This window comes from Octodon degus, unplaced genomic scaffold (genome assembly GCF_000260255.1).
Source record: "Octodon degus isolate 3935 unplaced genomic scaffold, OctDeg1.0 scaffold00197, whole genome shotgun sequence".
Taxonomy (NCBI): domain Eukaryota; kingdom Metazoa; phylum Chordata; class Mammalia; order Rodentia; family Octodontidae; genus Octodon; species Octodon degus.
The window spans coordinates 2,351,018-2,361,715 of NW_004524773.1; the positions used below are offsets into that span (position 1 = coordinate 2,351,018).

The window sequence follows — 10,698 nt, forward strand, 5'->3', positions numbered from 1 at the left end:
GGGCTCGGCAGGCAAAGTCCCCAGGCCGCTGGAAGGGCCATGCTGTAGAGGCCCACTCTCTGCCCTCGCGGGCTATTGTGGAGCTGCTTGCAAATTTCCCTTTTCCTTCTGTAACTGTCTCTCCCAGACTACCCTGGAACTCAGGGTGATCCTCCTGTCTTGACCTCGTGAGCCCTGGGATTACAGCATGCACCTACACACCCAGCTCCAGTTCCGTGTCTCTATCTCTATTTGCTTTTTTTTTTTTTTTTTTTCAGTGCTGGGGATTGAACTCAGGACCTTGCATTTGCCAGGCAAGCACCTAGTCTACTGAGCTATCTCCCTGGCCCCTCTATTTGCTTCTGTTCTCCTGAATCTTCCTCTTTTCTCACAGTTTCCAGGCCCATCCTGCCCCCCACCCTCCACAAGTCTTTTTCTCCCTCTTTCTTTTTTTGGTACTGGAAATGGAAGCCAGGCTGGGCTCTATCACTGAGCTATATACAACTGGCCCTTTTTAATTTTGAGCCAGGCTCTCCCTAAACTGCCCTGGCAAAACTCAAAACTTGCGATCTTCCTGCCTCAGCCTCCTTCAAGGCTAGGATTACAGGTATGTACCACTACACCACTACACCCAGATTTTTTCGGTCTGATTTTCAAGCTTCTCAATCTCAGAAAGACTGTTTGCCTCCTCTCTCTTGCCCAGGCCTTCATGTGGCCCACACTCTGGAGAATCCTCAGCAGCAGGTCTCTGACCCTGCCTGAGAAGAGGCAGCCCACCCTCAGTATCATCAGCTCTGCAGCATAGACATACACCCACACATGGAGGGAGGGACAGAGGGAGAGAGCTAGAACCCTCCCCTTCCCCTCTCACCCTCTGCCAGGCTTAGCTCCCTTGGGGCTCCAGAAAGTAGGAATTTTTCCTTAAGGGGACAGCACCCCATCCCATGCAGGCCTGGCTGCTGGTCCTCAAGGGGCCAGGCCTGCATGCTCAGGCTGGTGTCTCTCCCTTCCACCTTGTGCAGCAGAGTCCCCTCACCCTCTGCCACTTCTCTTGCCATGACATCAGGCTTCTCCCAAGGCAGGGAGAGGCACCCGGAGGGGAGAGCCACCTGCATTCCCCTAGGCCCTCCCTGCCCCCATGGAGCTCTGGGGTGGGGAAGTGACAGACAGCATTTATTCCAGAATCCAGTGTCCACATACAAGGGCTGGGGGCGAGGGTGGGCAGGGGTCCAGTGTCAGACTGTGTAGCAGAACTCAGGTGGGGGGACCCGCGCGGGGGAGGAGGTAAAAATAGCCCCGGCCAGCGACCCTCCGGCCTCATCCCAGGCCGGCCCTGGGCTTGGGTCCAGGAGCTATTCTGGGGCCTGGGAGAGTGACACTCCCTTGAAAGAAGGCCCCCTCCCAGCCCCCCAGCTTCCCAGCTCCCCTCCTAGAGGCCAGGCCAGGCGGTAGGTCCCTGCCCAGCAGCCAGAGGAAGGAAGGGAGGGACAGAGCCGGGTACGCCAGGCTGGAGGAGGAGGGTGGTGGCCCAGGGCTGGTGCCCACAGCTCACATGGTCCATTGGTACTGGAGCCTCCAGGATATCTCAGGCTCAGCACTGCGGAGTAAAGGGGTGACTCAGCCTGTACCCATGAGGCTGTCCCTATGCCCAGGGGGATCCATGTTCCCCAAGGCCTGGACCTCACTCACCTCATCTCTGAAAGCCCCACTGCCACTGCGGGCTCCCCCGGGCCCTCCCACGAGAAGGCCTGTCTGCTCTGGCCGCTCGGATCCTGGGCGGCTCAGCTCTGACTCCCCAGGCCTGCAGGGAGAGTCATGGCTGCAGAAGGAGCCCAACAGGCAGTGAGGAAGGGCTGGGGTGGGGTGGGGTTCAGGTTAGGGCTGGCTTTGGGGACATGGGGGGATGGGCAGCAGGAGGGTAAGGTGCAGCAAGGTGCAGTGGGAGGCTGGACAGCCTGAGAACAAGATGTAGCTGGGGGGCCGGGGAGATGGCTCAGTGGAATTAGCGCTTCTCTGGCAAGCGCAAGGGCCTGAGTTCAATCCCCAGTTCCGCAAAAAAATAAAAATAAAAATAAAACATCAATTAAAAAAAAAAAAAAAAGATGTAGCTGGGAGTGAGGTCCGGGTTGGGGCTTGGTGGGAGACTGGCCACTCACGGGGTCCCCTTCTCTCTGTGGCGGCAGCAGGCTGAGCGTCCCTTCCGACGCATGCAGTAGAAGGCAGCAACCACAAGCAGCAGGATGCCCACACTGATGGCCACTGCCATGACAGCCACTCCAGCTTGGGCGGTCTGGGGGGCCACTGTGGGGACAGTGGGGGAGGGGCTCAGTGTGTGGCAGGGGTCAACTAGCACTGCAGGCCTCCTCTGCTTCACTCTCCTCCATGTCACTTGTCACTCACCAGTGCCAAAGTGGAAGACATGGCGGAGGCGCCCGTGGGAGTTGGAGGCCTCACAGGAGACACCCTCTCGGCCCAGAGAGCTGGTCACTCGCAGGGTCAGTGAGCTGCTTGCCCAGCCCTGTCCACTGTGGGCCGGCTCTGCCAGCTGTGGAGGATTGGGTCAGGCCCGCACTGCCGGGGATCAAGGGTCACGGGTACAGGCAGAAGTGGAGATGACTGGCTGGGGCAGGGTCCCCAGCAGCTGGAGGAGCGGCCCACGGGGGAGGAGGGAAAGGCCCTTACCTGGGCACCTGGCTGGCTCCAGGTGAGTATGGGCTCTGGGTAGCCTCGGGCAGAGCAGATGAGCTCAACCTCGTCTCCTTCCGTCCAGCTGCCCTCAACCCTGGGATCCAGCTCCTTTGCCTTTAACTCTGGTGACCCTGTGGGCAACAGGAACCAAGACAAAGTGAGCAGGAGCCACACGGAGGGATAGGTAAGAGAGAGGACGAGGGAGCACAAAGGGCCTGGCCTTCTGGGCCCCCAACCCACCACTGTCCCCACCCAAGCCATCCTGCACTCCAACCTTGGACCACCAGCCTGAAGCTCTGGGTGCGGCTCAGGAGGGGGACACTGGGCACAGAGGCCTCACACACATAGGTGCCGGCGGAATCGAAGGTGAAGGGGCCGAGCAATAGCGTGGGTCCGTCCTCCAGAGGGACAGAGTCCTGGAGGGGACAGAAAGAAAGGCAACAGGGCATGAGCCTTGTGGCTGCCTGAGGGATGTTGGTGGGCGTTGGCGGGGTTCCGCTCCTTCCCACCTTGGTCCACCGCAGGGCAGGTTCAGGCTGGGCCTGCGCAGAGCAGGTCACGGCCGCAGTGCTGCTGTTCAGAAACACAGAGAGCTCCTTCCCGGTGCTGAGCTCCAGAGGGTCCAGGTCTGCAGGTGGGAGGGGACTCAGGATCAGCTGCCCCAGGCCCGGGCCTGGGGGCTCTCCCAGGCCCTCGAGGGCTGGCAAGCATCAAGGGAGAGCTGTGCCTTTGAGGAAGTCCCCAGACTCCTGCAGCCCAAACGCAGGGGTCTAACTCCAAGACACAGGCCCAGGGCCGCTTCTCTCCTGGAGGAGCCCAGGTTAATGGGTAACTAGGGCGGGGGTGGATCTTCCTGTGATTTATCATGCGAATCCTTTTTATTTCCTTCTTGTGCTAGGGATGGAACCAGGGCCTCAAGCCTGTTTGGGGAGCCCTCTGCTACTGACCCACTGTGTAGCCACTGTGGCCTCCACCCAGGCCTTGGGCTCTTCTCTCTTTTTTTCTGTCTTGGGGATCCAACCCAAGGGTACTCTCTGCCACTAAGCTATACTCCTGGCCCTTTTTTATTTTTAATTTTTTTTATTTTTTGGCGGAATCGGGGATTGAACTCAGGCTCTTGTGCTTGCCAGGCAAGCGCTTATTCTACTGAGCCATCTCCCCAGCCCCCCTTTTTTATCTCTGAGCCAGGGGGTTGTGCCCAGGCTGGGCTGGCACTTGCAATGCTCCTGCTTCAGCCTCCCGAGTCTTGGCATTACAGGGTGTGCACCAATGCATCTGGCTTTTTCTTTGCTTTGCTTTTTTTGTTTCTAAGATAAGATCTCACTGTGTAGGCCAGGCTGGCCTGAAACTCATAGGGATCTTCCTGCCTCAGGCTCCCAAGTGCTGAGATTATAGGCATGCACCAAGAGCCTGGCTCTGGCTAATTCTAAGTATTTATTTATTTGGGCTCTTTTTTTTTTTTTTTTTTTTCAGTATCTGGGATTGAAATCATAGGCTATTTCTTGGGAAGATGGCTCAGTAGAATAAGCATTTCCCTGGCAAGCGCAAAGGCCTGAGTTCAATCCCCGGTTCTGAGACCAAAAAAAAAAAAAAAAAAAAAAAATCCCACAGGCTAAAGATTTTATTTGTTCTGACTTCAAAATAGCTCCTCTGGCCCTCGTCCAGTGTTGAACCCCTGGATTGGATGGTCTGACCCCCCTTTGTCATCTACCCTCACTCTCTTCTCCTCAGTGCATCCTCCATAAAGCAGGCCTCTTCTCTGCTTAACTGGACAGTGGTTCTTGAGTACCTTGGCACCAGGACCCAAGTCCTCTAACAGCCCATAGGCCCTGCCTGCTCTGGCGCTGCCCACCTGTTGGTCATCTCTTGCCTCCCCTCTTGGCTGAGTCCCACAGGCCAAGCGGGGTGCCGCCCCAGGACCCTGCACCTGCTCACTCCGCCTGCAGCTTCTGCCTGCCCTTCTCACCAATGGCGCCTTCTCATAGAGGCCTCCTTGACCCATGTTGTGGACAGATCTCCCTCCCCACCCTGCAAGATTGATTCCCCCAGCTGCTGAGAGCTGGGGCAGCTGCCAGCCCTCAGCTGTCCTCCCTCTCTGGGAGCTGCCTCAGCTGTACAGCTCCTCACCCCAACCATGAAGGGCCATTCCAGCATCTGACGTCCCCGTGGGACTAAGCAAGCCTTCTTTAGCTTGTGGTGAGCTTCTCCCCCTGCCCACCCGTCCTCTGCCACCTCCCCAGTCCCAGGGTCTGCAGTCCCAAGAGGCTCCCTGAGAGCTTTCTACCGAAGGCCTCCATGGCAGGGTCTGCTCCTGGGCTGCAGGCTGCCCCAGGCCACCCCTCAGCTCAGCACAATGGCTTGCCTAGCAGTTACCATTGGTGCTCCCCTGGAGGGGAGGGGACAGGTCTGTCTGGTCACGGGTGTGTCCCCAATTGCTGCTGCAGGGTCTACCCATTTGGAGTGCTGAGGAGCAGGAGGAAGAGGGGGAGGAGGAGGAGGAACAAAACCTTTGCCCTGCAAATCCACCTGAAAGGGTTCTTAGCTAGGTGCTAGGGAGCCCCCTATATCCCTGATACTTGGGAGGCTGACGCAGGAGAATCATCCAAATTCAATGCTGCCTAGGTCACTTATCAAGACCTTGTCTCAAGTAATGCCAGCATATACTCACTATGTATAGTGAGTCCAGGCCAGCTTGAACTAGATTATCAAGACCCTCTCTCATTAAAATAAATAAACAGGGCCAGGGAGATAGCTCAGTGGCATAAGGGCTTGCCTGGCAAGTGCAAGGTCCCAAGTTTGATCCTCAGTACAATATTAAATAAATAAACAAATAAACAACCTTGTCTCACAATTTAAAAAATAGAAATAAATAAAAAGGGCTAGCCAGGCATGGTGGTACACGCCTGTAGTCACATGCCTATAATCCCAGTCCTCGGAAGGCTGAGGCAGGACGACTGTTCCAAGTTCAAGACCAGCCTGAGCTACAAGGCCAACCTGAACTGTATAGTGAGTTGCTCTCTGAAAAATGACCAAAAAAAGGCTGTGTGTGGCTCAGTCAGTGGCAGAGCACTTGCCTAACATGCACAAGGCCCTAGGTTCCAAGCCAATACTGCTACAAAGAAAAAAAAGAGGAAGAGGAAGAAAAAGAAACCCAGAATCAGAAGGAAAAAAAAAAAAAAAACCATGGTGGCACACGCGCCTATAATCCCAGCACTCGGGAGACTGAGGCAGGAGTATCTTTGCAAGTTCAAGATCAGCCTGATGGCTCAGTGGAATAAGCGCTTCCCTGGCAAGTGCAAGGGCCTGAGTTCAATCCCCAGTTCTGCCAAAAAAAAAAAGATCAGCCTGAGCTACAAAGTGACCTCAAGGTCAGCCTGAGCTGCATGGCGAGACCCTGTTTCAAGAAGACAGACAGAAAGAAAGAAAGACAGACAGAGAAACCCAGAATCCAGGAAACTGGTTACAAATGGAGGGCACCAAAGAGAGTTGAGGTAGGAGTGAAAAGAGGAGCCAGGGCCTTGAGGGGAGAAGAAAAGAGTCCCCTGCAGTGATGCCTGCCAGTGGGCCTCAGGGGCTGTGGACAGGGATGGGGGCTTTCTGGGGCCCATGGCAGGTTCCAGGAGGGAGGGCTCAGGGAGCTCTCTGCAGGGCTTGCTGGGCTCCCAGGAGGTGGGGCAGGAGCAGGTGAGTGGGGAGAGGGAGACATGCAGAAAGGCAGCGCTGCATCGGGAGGCAGTGTGTCCAGGATGTGAGGTGACCGGGGGGCGCGCACGCGCATGTGTGGGTGCAGGGCAGGTCCGTGCCCCTCTACCCCCTCAGGGTGCTCACAGGCCACTTTCAGCCCCAGCGTCTGGCTGAGCAGCACGTCCTCTGCAGCATCAAAGTCTTCCACTCGGCAGCCATAGGTCCCGCTCTGGCTCCGGTTCACACCCTCCAGGGTCAGCTTCCCCTCCAAGTTTGTGCTCAGCACTTCTTCCTGCGTGTTCTGGGACCAGAAGGGACAAGCCAGGCTCAGGAGCCACCCTGGCCCAGGGGGTTACCCTAGGTCAGGGGTCACCAAGTTTGATACCATGCTCAGCCAGGATAGACCACCCACACTCCAGGACAGACCACCCAGACCCCGGGGCCTGAGGATGGCACACGGTGGAGCAGAGCATGTGCCTATAGCACTCTCGGGCCCTGGGTTCCATCACCAAAAAGTCACCATCCACCACCAGAAATTAGCAGTTGGTGACAAGCAGTGTGTTGCAGAGGTAAGGGTTGGGGAGGGACGGAGTGTGTCACCTGCAGGCGGAAAAACATGTACTCCGGATTGGGGCTGCCATCACCCTCACAGAGCAGCTGAACAGCGTCACCCTCGCGCACCCAGCCCTCTGGGGTGGAGGGGCTGCCCACCCAGAGGCGCACGTGTTCCGTGGGATCTGTGGGGAAGGGCAGGAAACAGAGGCGTCTGTGTATGTCATACTTGGGGAGGGGTGTGGCACGGCTAAGGGAGCCAGGTCAGCCCCACGCGGCTCAGGGAAGCTGGGGGGGGAGTCAAAGGTTAGAGGTCATGTTTCAAGGCTCAGCTTCATGACCATTCTGAGTGGCTCCAGAAGTCACAGCTGGACATGAACGGAGGGGACAAGTCAAGAGTTAGAGGTCAGTGAGGGTCAGCATGAGATTTGGAGCCAGAGGCCCTACGGAGGCTCAACTGGGTCTGAAGGATGGAATAACACAGTGCCTGGGTGCTGTGCAGGGCAGAGTTGGGATGAGATTTGTGATACTGTGGGAGGTTGGAGCTCAGCAGCTGGCAGCAGCACATATACCAGCTCTAGACAGGGTGTGTGAGGCCACTTTGCCTTGGGGGTGCTGGGCCTCAGGGGTCCTGGCTCTGGCCAGGGGTGTCAGGCCCAGGGACTCACAGTGCACAGTGAGGTTGAAGGCAGGGCTGTCCAGGCGGCCGTGGCGGTCCCCAGGCAGGCTGTACTGGGCGGCACAGTGGAAGCTGGCGTTGCGGTCAGCCTTGCGGACCCGCAGATAGAGGGTGCTGGAGAGGGACAGCAGGCCTGAGGCCTCCCGGACTGTGCGGATGGTCATGTAGCCCTCTTGGAGAGGCAGAGACATCAGTCAGGGCCCTGGCACCACCCATCCTAGTCCAGGTCTTGCTGGCTCAGAGCTTACCTTCATTCATCTCCATGGGCACCTCCAAGAGCCGCCCATTCCGGTACCAGGTGATCTGTGGGGCTGGGTTCCCATTCCGGCTGCTGCAGGTGGCGATCTGAGGCACACAGGCGGGGCTGGGAGCCAGGACTCTGACGGCTGGGTCCCCTCTTCCCTCAGATGCACATCAGCTTCCTCCCGGGATCAGAAGTCAGGCCCCCGGGCTCCCATTCTTTAGCCTGAGACTCTGCCCCCAGCCCCACCTCCAGACCTTGGAGTCCAAGTCAGTCCCCAATGTACCTGTGGGGCTTGGTCCATCACAGACAACGTCCCTTCATTGGGGAGCACCTCGGTGGCCTCTGGTTGGGCTACAGAGGATGATGTTCATGTCAGGAGCCCCTTTTTCACCTTACCTGCCCTGCCCTTCTCAGGGGTCCCTGGGGACACTCACCAAATACCCGGAGCCTTGAGGTGGCCTCAGCGGTGCCCGCAGCCCCAGCTGTCACCACGCACACGTAGTCCCGCTCATCGCCCACCTGGGCCTCAGTCAGCACCAAGCTCCCCTGGGGGTCCAGCTGGTAAGGGGGACTGCGGCCCCAAAGGTCATGCACTGTGCCATGCAGCTCGGAGCCCTGCTGCTCAGCTGAGGCCAGGCGGCGACGGGCCCCAGAGCGTTCCATCTGGGGACAGCAGGGGCAGGGCCAGGTCTCAGGCCACTCCTTCATGCCCAAGGGCCTGTTTTCCTCTGGCCTTTTCTTTCTGGTATCCCTGGGGTCTGTCTTCCTCCTGGTGTGTCTCTCACTCCTCTAGCCCCGACCCTCCCTCCTCCCATCCAGTACCCTGTTTTTGATTTTTCCTCCATGTTCCTCTTTTTTTTTTTTTTTTTTTTTAAAGGCAGGGTGTTGCACTGTAGTTCAGGCTGGCCTCGAGCTCAAGGCAATCCTCCTGTCTCAGCCTCCCCGAGTGCTGGGATTACAGAAGTGCACCACTATGCCAAGCTCCATGTCCTTGCTGCAGCTCGCTCTGTTCCCATGTCTCTCCCTCTGTCCTTGCTCTCACTTCCTCTCCTTTGTGGTCCCTTCATGGCCCCTCTCCCAAGGCCCAAATTCTGAAGGAAGACTCCAGTCACTGTCAGCCCTGCCCAGCACGTGGGACCCTGGAGCGTCCCTTCCCCTCAATGGGCCTAAAGTCCCCATCTGTAAAGTGGAAATGCAGCAGACCACCGGTCCTCTCCCAGCCCTGTGGAGGCCAGGTGGGATGCGGGCAATGGCACAGCCTGGGCCACCTACACCCACCGCTCCCACACCTTCTCTGAGCACTCACCAGGAACCACTCCAGCACAAAGTGGTCAGGCTTCTTCAAGGGGGTGCAGCTCAGGGTGACCCGCTCTCCCCGCATCACCTCCACCAGAGGGGGCACAGACACATGCATCTCGGCCCGGACACCTGGGGACACAACAGCTCCTTCCTACTGCCACCACCATGATGGCGCTCCAGGGCCACCCTCCTTCTTCAGGCAGGGACCCACTCTCCATCTCTCATCTCTGTACTTCCAACACCCCAGCCTTTCTCCCATCTCTTCCTTGCATGGTCAGGCTCCCCCGGGGCTTCACAGGCCTGGTGGGCTTGACTCCACGTCCCAGGTCGGGCTGCTGCATTTGCCCTGCTCCTCCCACCAGGGCCAACACCTCTGCTGCCCTGCTCTCTCCTGTGTGGGGGCCTGCGGTGTGGGCTGCGGCTAGCCTGGAGCTGAAGGAAGGCTGCATGGGATGGGTGTGTGGGGCGGTGAGGGGGGACAGGGCTGGGCAGGTTTCAGGAATGTGGGAGGGAAAGGCTGGCTGAGACCTGCCCTGGCTGGCAGCAGAGACCCCTGGGCACCCCCTGCCTCCCCTATCTCTTTAATAGAACTGGGAGGTGAGGTGAGTCACCCGGATGGGGACAGGGCTGAGGCTAGGACAGGGGCCCTGGGGGAGGAGGGCCCAAGAGGCTGGGTCCTGGCTCTTGGCAGACAGTGAAATCCCCACTCTACCCTCTGGGCACCACTCTCAGCTCTTAGAACCTCCCTGCCCTGCCCTGCCCCACCCCATCAGTCAGGCCTGGGGTTGGCGGGGGATGACCCATTATTTACCAGGCTTCGGATTCCTGGCCACTCTCCTCCGGCCCCAGGGGAGGGACCAAGGGGCCAGGTTGGTGCCTGGCTCAGACCGCAGGGATGCGCTCTCACTTTCCCAGTCCCTCCGAGTCCCTGTCTCTGTCTACAGCGCCTCCTCCCCCACCAAATGCAGGTGTGTGCGCTGTGGGGCCCCAGGAAAGGGGCACTGTCACTCGGAAACACTTTGTTCCACCGCCACTGCCAGGGCGGGACTCCGGCCCTTTCCAAGGGAGGTGGGTTCCCTACAGATCTAAGCTCAGAGTTTCAGCTGGGAAAACTCACAGAATGGGAATCACAGGCTTGGCCCGTAGCAGAGCTTTGCTGAGGGGAGCCAAGCTCCCTCAAAACTTGAGAACCTTGGAGGGGACAACCCTGGGGTTTGGGTCTCGTGTCCCAGGGGAAGCCACTTGGGGACCTCTTGGGTCTGAGGAAGCAGGGCGGTGGGCCCAGATTCCAACGTCCTGCGTGGGAAAGGGGCAAAAGGATCGGGACTTGCCTGACCCATGCCATGGTGTCCCCAGCTCCCCTTGTCTTCCCTCCCTGAGGTCCTCGCCTTGTACTCCTGGGGAGAGTGGCAGCCCCTTCTGCTCTTGCCCTCCCGGCTCCCCAGAGCCGCCCGCCCCTACCTGGGTGCGCCGCCAGCAGGAGCACGAGCCACAGTAGCCGCGGGGCCCTGCGCGCCCCGGCGCGGGTGTCCGGGGGCTCCATGTTCGCGCGGCGGCGGCGGCGGCGGCGGCG

At 58.7% G+C, this 10,698-nt stretch overlaps 1 protein-coding gene across 1 annotated transcript; it reads right to left on the reverse strand.

The window, feature by feature from the left end:
* Nucleotides 1-1,135: 1,135 nt before the first annotated feature.
* Bcam (basal cell adhesion molecule (Lutheran blood group)) lies at nucleotides 1,136-10,692 on the reverse strand. The gene is made up of 15 exons (XM_004644413.2): nucleotides 10,587-10,692; nucleotides 9,133-9,254; nucleotides 8,261-8,489; nucleotides 8,110-8,177; nucleotides 7,831-7,927; nucleotides 7,572-7,754; nucleotides 6,952-7,088; nucleotides 6,496-6,652; nucleotides 3,177-3,295; nucleotides 2,942-3,083; nucleotides 2,662-2,798; nucleotides 2,380-2,524; nucleotides 2,136-2,280; nucleotides 1,669-1,780; nucleotides 1,136-1,576 (listed from the first exon to the last, which is right to left on the reverse strand). The coding sequence occupies exons 1-15, from the start codon at nucleotides 10,666-10,668 to the stop codon at nucleotides 1,571-1,573; spliced, it is 1,881 nt and encodes a 626-aa protein (XP_004644470.1). The 5' UTR covers nucleotides 10,669-10,692; the 3' UTR covers nucleotides 1,136-1,570.
* Nucleotides 10,693-10,698: the final 6 nt, after the last annotated feature.

Coding starts and splice junctions, on each gene's coding strand:
- Bcam (XM_004644413.2), bottom strand. CDS start 10,668: ATGGAGCCCCCGGACACCCGCGCCGGGGCGCGCAGGGCCCCGCGGCTA. Junction 7,755..7,830: donor GCCCATGGAGATGAATGAAG/GTAAGCTCTGAG, acceptor TGCCTCTCCAAG/AGGGCTACATGACCATCCGC. Junction 2,799..2,941: donor CTTCAGGCTGGTGGTCCAAG/GTTGGAGTGCAG, acceptor TGTTGCCCACAG/GGTCACCAGAGTTAAAGGCA.